The 11,114-nt window shown below is 41.5% G+C and overlaps 2 protein-coding genes across 5 annotated transcripts; both read left to right on the top strand.

Annotated features, from left to right (window-relative positions):
* Window positions 1-3,477, top strand: LOC111255016 (sentrin-specific protease 1-like). Its single transcript, XM_022816641.2, has 2 exons — window positions 1-323; window positions 1,512-3,477. The coding sequence occupies exon 2, from the start codon at window positions 1,534-1,536 to the stop codon at window positions 2,782-2,784; it is 1,251 nt and encodes a 416-aa protein (XP_022672376.1). The 5' UTR covers window positions 1-323; window positions 1,512-1,533; the 3' UTR covers window positions 2,785-3,477.
* Window positions 3,478-6,607: 3,130 nt separating this feature from the next.
* On the top strand, window positions 6,608-10,913 carry LOC111255023 (sentrin-specific protease-like). Of its 4 annotated transcripts, none has more exons than XM_086975565.1 (3): window positions 6,608-8,082; window positions 8,182-8,462; window positions 10,594-10,913. In XM_086975565.1, exon 1 carries the CDS (start codon window positions 6,889-6,891, stop codon window positions 7,693-7,695), a length of 807 nt encoding a protein of 268 aa, XP_086831691.1. In that variant the 5' UTR covers window positions 6,608-6,888; the 3' UTR covers window positions 7,696-8,082; window positions 8,182-8,462; window positions 10,594-10,913. The 4 variants fall into 4 exon arrangements, with proteins under 4 accessions (XP_086831691.1, XP_086831692.1, XP_086831690.1 ...); XM_086975566.1 differs by lacking the exon at window positions 10,594-10,913 and adding an exon at window positions 9,300-10,401; XM_086975564.1 differs by lacking the exon at window positions 10,594-10,913 and adding an exon at window positions 8,740-9,280 and having other exon boundaries at window positions 8,165-8,462.
* Window positions 10,914-11,114: the final 201 nt, after the last annotated feature.

Genomic DNA, 11,114 nt, shown 5'->3' on the forward strand with positions numbered 1-11,114 from the left:
AACACGATATTACAAATAGTCCAAAGAAACTTAGTTAGAAACTTAGAAAGTTACGAGCTATACATTTCTAGGGACAGGTGCGCTTGGTCTTGCTAAGCTTCGGAATTATTTTTTCTCACTCCCTTAAAATAGGGTAAGTTCGAATGGTGTACAATGTGTTCGAGTCGTTCTTAAACGTAAAAATCGCAATCCTGGTTAACAAGCGGACTATCAGTCGCTGAATGCCTTGCAATAATATCCGGCTCGCAAAAGAGGGAGCTCATGCCCCCTTACAACACACATACCGAGAGGGAAGATCTATTGTAACTCTTCATTTTTCGAATGTGAGTAATCTTGCCGTCAGTGAAAATCTACGTCGAAATATGATATAGACCGAATTCGTGAGTACATTCGAGACTATACCGTATGAAATAGAAGACTCGAGTCTTTTATTTATCTGTCGAATATATAGAGTGTGGGTATATAAGTTTTTCTTCAAGGTGGATGTCTACCTAGTTTTGTGAAAAGTGTTCAATATCAATCGTCCATTCTTCAGGACAGGTTAAGTCATGCCGCTATTGTGTGCTAGGAAGACGAGCTACTGGCACGCGTGTTTCAGGTCGTTCATCCTTTTCAATCGTATTGTAAAAATATGCATTTGTTCACACGGTGGTTTGCTTCGGCATTATAAACTACTATTTGCTATTTTTAAACCTGGCATCGGGATTCGTGTATTGCCACCGGCTGAACTTACTATGTAGCAAACAGATACTAGGCGTGTATTTCGCTATTAGTAACAAATCTCCAACTTACCGTGCTCCGTTCTCCGTACAAACTCCGTTAGCTCATGCTATGAGCGAGACATTTGGCTTACCCTTAGCTCCGTGTATGGCTAGTGTTTGTTTTTCGTACATGGGCCCGGCGATTATCGCAGGCATCATCTGTTGTCGTATAATTCTCACTAGTTCGTAGCTCAGTCCAAAGTTCCGCGCCGATACGCAGAGGTGTTGCGGCAATTGTGCCATCGTACAATTTTTTGGGTGTTCCATTGCACCAGCCAAACTGAATCCGCTCATTTAAGGGCAAAAATCTGTGCTATACTAATACTTGCAGACTTGTTTGCCTCGTAGGAAAATATCTTCTGCTCTTTGATCTTCTTTACACTATCAGGTCCCAGATCCACCTAAATAGTACTTCTCATACATAGGCTAGTACGTTTGAAATCAGTCATCTGTCGGTATGCAATATAGTTATTGCACTATGGTTTCTTCTTTGCACCATTTAATGAAGGAATACAGGTACAAAGCATCGTCTCGCTTCGGCATCTACTGGAAATTAGATTCCGAATGTATACGAACGCCCTGTTGGACGTCGTGAATATACGATAGAAAACCGTTACAGGATACGAACGAAGCAGTCCAGGTCCCAATGTGGAACAGTCAATAATTGACTGATGGATTTGTTGTCCAAGATTAACTTGTTGCATTCTGTTAGTTGCATACGTACGTTGAACACCATTTTCTAAATTTCAGCGCATTAAGAGCGGAACGCGTAATGACTAGTAGTGGCTCATCTAAATCACCTGACGGCAATCCGGTTCGGCGACCATTCGGGGAGCCATTACTCAACGTACTGCAACCTCCAGTTATGCAACGGTCATCAGTCAGCTCCACGGCCAGCCATCAGATAAGTGTTTCTATTAATATTAACACCGATTCAATGGGCCCACCGTCATCTAGCGGCTGCGTTTCACCATCAGCGTGGAAACAACAACATAGAGGGATATGGCGGCCTGCGAGAGGTACGGTATCGCACTTCTTTACTCCGACGTGGTCGTCGAATAGTTCCGGTATGACTCTGCCGCCATCCAGCCCTTACAGCTCACAATTTCCATATCTGGTAACCCATATCGGTATCAGAACTACTGAAGGTGTAATCCCACGCTCACCGAATGACTATGGTACACCGTTGGCAGTGATGTCAACGTCGGAGTTCCCAGCAGGCCCGTCGACGCCCACAGAGGAAATCCAATCACAATTAGCACTGCCAGACAAGCATTTTCAATCTATGGTTAAGAACATTCAAAGACTAGCACGATCTGTTAACATACATGAATTTCGTGAGGTAGACCTAAAAGATCTCTTGGGCACAGAGATGGTAAGCGATAACGTAATTGACGTCTACATGCAATATATCACTCGAAATCGCGATCTTGGGGCATTCGCCTTCCCGGCGCGTTCTTTAGTTGGGGACCAAACGCTGAGCATGGAAACAATGGTGCATTACAACAAGACCCCCAGCGACCATAAACTGTTGCTATTTCCCGTAATATTTGGTGACGCCAACGAGCGAACACAAAACCATATGGGAGTTGGTTATCACTGGGGTTTAGCTGCTGCCAATTTGGAGGACGGAGTATTAGAGTATTACGATTCTTGGTTAGGCACAATAGAAGATCGAAGAACCGAGATCAATAAGAAACTCGCCCGAATACTGGAGTATATTAAGACATTTGCCGGACGTCAGGATCTAGAAACCCGAATACTAACGGATATACCTCAACAGTCAAGTAGCTTAGACTGTGGAATCTTTACCTGTATGTATGCCGAGAACCTTGTAAACCGTACTCCGATGAATTTCTATCAAGTCAACATGCCAACTCTACGTCGCAAAATAGCGGAAACTATGAGTACCGCGGGTTATACATTAAGTGGCACAGGAGCGCGATGGTACAGATCGAAGGCACGTCCAAGCCGCGGATTGGCTGCTCGTCGACGCTCTAGAGAAAAAATGCGTTCAAGCTGATCTGTGTAATGTACGCGTCTGCATTCTGTTAGGTGTGAGCGTAAGCAGGCGTAGCCGTAATCACAAACACTGGCGATTTGTATCTATTAGAAATCTGTCAAAATCTAGCAATGTGGGCGGCGTGGTACAGGTTCGACCTATGTACGACTCAAAATTTGAATAAATTATTGACCGGCGTCGTTTTTTTATATCTACTTATAAAAAAATGCATGACTTACTCCCAGTGATATCGATTAAACAGACGTCAAGATGAATCAATATTTGTACTTTCTCATTATACTCGCTGGCACTGAAATTCATATAGGATCGAAGCACATGTGAACGACCAAGCCAGATTTTTACTTAATGGGTGCGTCATTTGGGCCGTACTAAATCAACTGTTTAAGGATATCATCTTAATGCAACCCAGAAAGCTCTTGCGTGCAGGGTCTAAGGACTACGGAGTGATCCAGCCAGAATATTGTTAAGCATCGAGTGACGCAGTAAAGAAAACTGGTAGGCATTAGGGTCTACGTCTGCACCACAGTAGTAGCTGTGCAGTGCAAATAACGGGGACCCCAGGCGCAGAAACCCAAACTTGCCGGTACTGCCGAAAATTGATCAGATTGACAAGAAATATTTTGTCAATATATAAAATATATAAAAAAAAAATATATAAAGCAGCATGCATCTCGTTAAAGACTAATCTGAACTTTTTCGGAGAACTACAATTGAGGTCGAGCTCGTTTTGGTATTAGGGTTTAATCAGCAAATTGGTTGGCAAAATCGTTTTAGTACAACGACGTTTCGCCAACAGCCTCACTAAACAAACCTCTACTTCTAAATAATACGAAATAATATTTGTTTAAATGCTATCGACGACGATGAAATAATGTTCAATGTGAAGAATGTCTTTCAGCACCTCATCGGCACCCCGAAGCGGCAATGGGCTTCACTTGTGAAGTTCGTTACGACGAACGTATGAGAAAGGAACTGCAGTAAACTGCTAAAAACAAGATTCGATCGACCTGAGTCGCGTCTTATCCGCGTATCTATCAAATAATGTGCGTGCAAAGGCATCACGTAAAGGTGCACCTCGATTTTCGACGAGATTGGAAAACTAACACAACGGATTTTTCAGCAGTAGATTCCGATTCAGTTTTAACTGGACATACGCTGTTTTACAGTAAAGCTACAGAAGATTAGGAGAAGTCAAAGCTGTTAGCGATATCATGTTTATATGTTTAGCGTGTCCGAGCTCAGACTCAGTAAAAGACGAACGATCTCACTTGCATTAGTAACTGATGGCACGTGGAGAAAGATCGTTGCCTAAATTGCGCCCGCTTCATTAGACCTTGAAAAAGGCGCGCCCTTTGTAAACGATGTAACGAACAGGCAGGTACAAATACCGGCGTCAATAACAAAGCGCGTTGTACTTACGTACACACACTATTCTTCACACTCCAGACAGGTGTAGAGTAGTACGCTGCAAATATTGTTTCTGGGTAAAGGCTTTTGGAACAAACGGTCAAACCGAGAGCGATATCAATATGCTAGGTAACATGCGGGCGCAGGATGAGGCGCCACTAAAAATTGAGCACGCATAACAGGTAGCACCACGTATGAGACGACGCTTACTGGTTGTTTCAGATTCGTACTCAGGCACGTCAGAGGACACACGACAACGTTTTGAATTGTTTCCTTGCCCAGCTCCTGACCCATATATGTGCATGGGAATCACAGTAACATTGGCGTATTGAGTGTCTGAATATTGAAGTATTCAAAGCTCGTCCCAATATAAACAGTATTCGGCCAGTACGGTAATATAATGTTTAGAATGCCATTTCTAACAAAGATTCTAGAATAGTAATGGCTCAACTTTATTTATTAGATAGTACTTCATAGCACTTGCCATTCAAACGCGTGCACAATTCAGTGACGATATTCGTGTAGGAATCAATTTAAAAACCTGAGACGTTTGTGAATATTATAGAAATAATAACTGTGCCTTCAACAACCAGATTCGGACGTTACAATGAGAAAGATTGATCTTGTTAGCGTGCAACTGCTCCATCAACTTAGAGAAAGGTAGAGGAAAGAACTTTATTGAGACACTTGATAGATATTTCCATTCAGAATTTGCCGAGGAAGAACAATTTGCAGAGGCAATACATATTATAACGTACGAAATACGCAGTATGCGACCTCGGTTAGATAGGCAGGTACAAACTGAATTGACAGATCATCACTCGTACGACTATTATGACGTGATTGAACAACATATACGCCAAGTAGACAACTGGGCATTTACTAATATAGACAAAACTTCAGAAAGTTAGAGATCTTCTATTTCAAAACCTGTATTAGAGAAAAACGGGTCGCGTAAGAACCTTTCCCCACGGAGGCATGAAGAGAAACAGTCATATCGTGAGTTCGTTAACTTCACTGGTAGCTCAAAGCTGATTAGATAACGTATTTCAAACGCGTTTAACCTTCGATATGGTATCCTACCTAGATAGTCCTGCAAGACAGAAGGACATACTTGCTCCAACTATATTGGTTAGGAAAAAAGAAGAATATTTTCTAGGCAGTATTTTTTGATATGCAGAAAATACCAAGTTCAATGAAGAAAGCTGCTTGAAAGGTTCAGCTTTCAATGACCCATAGTAGCACCTATGGGTGACATTTCTCGTAAAAACAGTGGCAAGAGTATTATTTCGATAAATATTAGAGATTTTGCAAAGAAAAAACTACATCATTGTAAATAACCTAAAATTGAGTATTTTATGCACGTATCTAAGTAATTCTTTGCAAAAAATGTAGAAAATGTGAAAAAAGAAAGGAAGAAAGATCTGTTTCGATAATATTGGGTAGGGTAGAGTTGTACTAACACAACTCGAATATACGTAAAATAGCATTAATAAAAAAATACAGAGATTGGTTTAACGACATATTATAAAGGCAAGTATGTCGTGGTTACTTAAGCTCTGTTTCGACCTTTACGTTTTGGTATCGCCGTCAGGCATTCGATCAGATGGATGGCTGGCTGCCAGCACCAAACCAATCGTGTGTTTATGAACGGGTTCAAACCCAGATGCTGCCGTTTCAAAGGTTTGTAGGAGAAAATCTAAATCAGTACAGTGAGACCCTTTCTGATATCCTCTACAACCCTACCGAAACGTTGTTTCAAGGACGTGTCTTATTATAACATTCGTGTTAGCTAGAACACTCTAAAACCGTCACTCAACAGACACAGGTGCCACAGATAAGGAACAAGACGCTCAGATGAAAAAAAAACACAGAATTCAATCTACACCACGCTTTTTGTAGCCAGCTCACTTTTGTAGAAGCATGCATAACGACTCGCACAACTTAGTTGCATACTCTAGTTATTTAAAGATCATATCTCGAAGAAGGATCCCTTGTTCTGCGAAAAAATCGTCTGCATACAATCGTATGAAGTTCGAAACCTTTCGAAGCTGTGCTCGAACGCTTAATCAATGCAAATAAGCCAAAACGTGTACGTGAATAATTAATTCCGAATATTTTCTGATTAGCGCAAGGTCACCCAACAAGTGTCTGAAAGAGTTTTCGTATTGTTTGAAAATGCCTTCTGCTTGGCATCGGCGTACAGCTTAGTTAATCTCCGCTAAGTTGCCTCCGCCTTATCCATATATCCTGAAATATTGGATAGCGATTATTGCATGCGATCTAACTGCCATTTATCAGACCGGTAAATCGGACCAATTCTTCTGTCATCACATTGGTTGTTTGGCTTATCGTTGTTCCATCGAAGTATTTTTTGACTTGGAAAATAGGTAATGCTTACTGTAGCGACCTAGCCTTTAACGGTTGCACCTTAATCTAGCTCTGCGCTCGAATCAGGTTTACCTTTTCGTTAACGTTTGCTTGAAACGTTTCTCTCCCGTTCAGGATTGTTTAAGACTATTCTGCTTAACTGCCAACTGTTTGCTAGCGTCAACAGGCATTATTTAAGCATATAGTGCGACGAAGTGGCTTATCGTCCGTTCATTGTTGACAAGCCTCAGGTAATCAGACAGATGCAAAAACTGAACTTGCCGAGACGGGATCAAAGTGTGGAAAAAGTGGGAAAAATCTAAACCAATGAAGAGTCTGAGACTAACGAATGACTCCGATGCAGATGTAGAATCCGAAGTACTGAACGACTTAGAGCAATTGAACATTTCAGAAACAGCTGGAAGCGGTAAAGGCTGCAGCGATCATGGATGTGCTTTGGTCTCGCTGCAACAGCGGTTTGATATTAACAAAATAGAAAAAACTGCAAAAAAGTTTAGGCTGAACTTTAACGAAGGTGATTTACGCTCCCTTACGATACCAGACGAGCAGCTGCACGATTACGCGATCGACCTTTACTTGCAACTTGTTATCGGGCGTGCAAATGACGACCGACTATCGAATCAACAGCTGCCGAAGGCGTACGCGTTCAGTTCCAGCTTTCTTTACAGCTACGAAAACTACCATTACGATGTCGTCAAGGGCGCAATTGACGACCTTCAAAAATACGACCTTCTGCTGTTCCCTGTTAATGAAAATGGCGTTCATTGGTGTTTGGCCGTCGTTCATACAGGAACCTGGACTATTGAATACTACGATCCGTTATGGAATCAAAAAAACGAAACTGCCCATACTGACAGTGTAAAAAAAGTCAATACGATTAGAGACTATTTGTCGGAACAAATGGAAACACAAAATATGGAATACCGCACCTGCTCAGTTCACTTTATCCGAGATATCCCGCAACAGCAAAACAGTTATGATTGTGGCGTATTTGTTTGCAAGTATGCCGAATGCATCGTGCTGAGAAAAGAAATGAGATTTGAACAAAAGCAAATGTCTCAGTTCCGCAGTCAAATTGCGCGTGATATGGAGAACGGCGCGCTTGGGTCGTAAAGCGGACTTTTACCGTATAACTAGAACATACGGCCGTTAGCTGTGCGGCCGAAAATCTACTATGCCGGCTTAATGTCTAAAGAATGATTAGAAGGTTCAGGGAGTAACCGATGCGATGAAAGGCCTGACGCTTGGTCAATCTCCCGAATAATAACAACATTAGTTTTTATACATTAGGCTCATGAAGGATTTTAATCTCGCATCGTTCACTGTCTGGCTATCTGCGCTTGGCTTAACAGCAATAACGAATAGATTTTTTCGAAATTTCTACACGCAGTAGCTAGCTCTACAGATGGCGTAGCGGTGTCGTTCTTAGGACAACATGTGTTATGGCCATTTGTTATTTCCGTAGTTTATTGCGGGAAGTTAGATTACCTGAAGTATGAGGTGAGTTTTTTTTTATTGGCTAGACGCGTTCGTGCATATAAAAAAACGTGAATCCATGATATAGAGTTAGCCGTTGAAGTAGACATTTTGTACTTTCAGCGTGGCGCTTCGTTTCGCAAATAATTTGTGGAACTGCTCGAATAATCCAGATTGCCTATAGTACCAAACACATCGCAATCGAAGCCGATGTTGCCGCTGGAAACCGCAGGTTCATCATTAGCGATTGCTCACGTTGGCTAACTGGCGATCTATTCGTTTAACACTTGACGTTTAGCGTTTCAACTCCATGTGTGTACGTGTTGGAAGGACTAAGCAAATTCTAAGGCATGTACCCAACTAGATGACAGAGACGATCAAGCTCCTGCTTCGAACCTCATGAGGTAACACTGATAAGGAACTGCGGTAACCGCTTAACTAAGATCACACATTTCCTGGTCTTATCGTCACGTTTTACCAATTAGTCATGATTATAGTCAGCACGACCACTAGTTGTATTTTGTTCAAAATGATCTTAATTCGTGTAACTTAGAGAACGGGCGAAGCAATCGGGTAATCCGGTTTTGAAAATCATCATATGGCAAACGCCGTAACTTGCCCCCACACTGGCAGTTTACCGTTTGGACGTTGCTCATTATGATACACTTTGTCTGTGATTAGGAAACGTAAAGTTCTTATCCCAACGCTGTTATTCCTGTCTGCTCTCGGTGGACGTAAGATGACATTGTCAAGATTTTAAAGTGGACGAAGGCGGCACACGCAAGATTAGCGTATAGCGCTGCGGCTATATTTTATTGGATGAGATAAAACATGACAGATCGTCACCGCAGCAGGATCGCAAAATTCACTATAGCGTGATTGTGTGCAACTACGCCGATAAATGAGCAGCTAATGTACCGATTCGGGATCGACTGCAGGCCAATATTCATCTATAAATCACCTATATTCTAATCGAATGAGCTACTATTTAGAATAATCGGTAGTTGTGCATTATTGATGGATTTTATAGAGGAAGCGTCCCCTCCTTTCCTATAATGACAGCCGTAAACTCAGATGATAGACCCAACTATTCGCTTGTTCCCACACGCTTCGCGAAGCCAAATTTATTTCAATCTTATACTGGATTTCTTATACGAACGAATTCCAATATACACCGGCTGGTATCGCCAATGATTAGCTTATCTACAGTCAGCCTTGATCCTTCACTGTTGTCTTCACAGATGGCGTTGGAGTAAATCAATGCGAAAAAAATTCACATAACGCGGACACCTTTATAGGCGAATTCTTTTATAGCTTATATTGCGTTTCTACCTGCAGCATAGATTGGATCTCCCTGCCAGTGAATCCGCCATACCGTCGACCAATACCTGCTTCAAGATATCGCTGGTACCAAAAAACAGCTCAAAATTGCATCTCCCGACAGAGTTTTGCTATTGCCTGTCTGCGTTTTGCCTGTACTCCTTCGGTCGTCTTTCCAGTCACATCAGCTTTTGTATCAGGTCATCAGTATGTAGTGAATCAGGCAGTATCTCTGCAAATAGCCTATGCGTTGGCCTGATATTTTCACGATAATCACATTATTTTCAGCACTCAAAAACGAATTAGTGTACAAATACCTATGGGAATGTTTTATGTATTATGCACGGTGCTGCCGTTAGGCCTTGTTGCAGGGCTAGGTTCAACCACGCAATGAAGCGCATTTGTGGTAAGTCCAAGTGTCCACAAATAATCATATCTGCCTTGCTTTTATAGCTTTGAGCAGTTGAAGACTTGGCAAGGTAAACATATATCCTATTATGGCTCGGTGTATTTCGAATGGCTATGACTTCGCTGACATAAGAAAAGCCAAGCTGTGTCTTCTAGATGCTTAGAAGAATCCGAAAAGGCTCGGAGCGTATATGGTTGCTGCGTACCGAATGTTTGAAGCCATCATTTTTAATCGCTATTAGTCTAAAGCTAGTCGTTTACCATCTACACTTCAGTATAGTCACTGTTTCATCTGTAATATGATGCAGGCAAGCCCTAACCAATAAACGTTATAACTTAACTATATGAAAAAAGAAAGTATCAGCATTTTTAGAAATAACTGCAGTATCAAGATTGGTCGTCATGGCCAATTATATAGCTTCTCCTGACGTTTCTGATTTCTTCTAGCAGATATTTTCGTAGGTTTATCATAATCGCTGGATTGGCGTCCATTTTAGAACGAAGCACTTGCATGTATTATTGCCTGTTATATCTTAACAACTGGAATTATAGTTATGTATGTTCTGCTGAACCCCTAACCCAGTTTCGTTTCACTCGTGCGTTGTAAAATAGACATCAAAGTTGCTTTCCCGTTATTATTGTTATGGTAAGACTAACAATGCGGGTAGTAAGAGGCTAGGAGGGAGGGTGAGCAGATCAGTGGGTGTCTATTACAAAAAAAAATAGTATAAACAGAATCAAAGTGCAGACGTGTACAAACACTTAAATGATGCATTTCTTTAATGGTTGACCATTACTCCCTCTTAGCGGATGCTTGATTCGATGCGGGAATCATCAGGGACTGGCAGACACAAAGACGCTCTTAGCGTAAATGTTTCAAGGTTAATGTCCAGTATCGTCGTTAGGCCCATCAGTGCGACAATTTAGACTAGAGATTATGTAACGACGATGATAGACGACTGTGTCCCGCAAGCCAAACAGGACTAAACACTGTCATGCATTAATAAGATGGCCTGTGTCTTCCAAGTACTAATCACACTTATCTATTATGGTGCTTCTACTCCTCCGAGAATGGTAGATGAGTTCTTAGCACTTAAACCAGTAGTACCCGATAGCAATTACTTGATTATATTAGACAGGACTACTTTAAAAATAAAGATCGTATGGCTTTACGCATGTTGAAAAACATTTACTTGTTCATCAAAAGCGTGCATGTATGAATTATGTTGAATAGGTACTGTTCAAAGTGTAAAACCAAAAAAAACAAGCAATATTCTGCTGACATGTATCTGCAATGATAAATACTGTCCCATGGTTGCTGGCCGATA

The sequence above is a fragment of the Varroa destructor genome, unplaced genomic scaffold (assembly GCF_002443255.2).
Source record: "Varroa destructor unplaced genomic scaffold, Vdes_3.0 BEIS01000007.1, whole genome shotgun sequence".
Lineage (NCBI taxonomy): Eukaryota > Metazoa > Arthropoda > Arachnida > Mesostigmata > Varroidae > Varroa > Varroa destructor.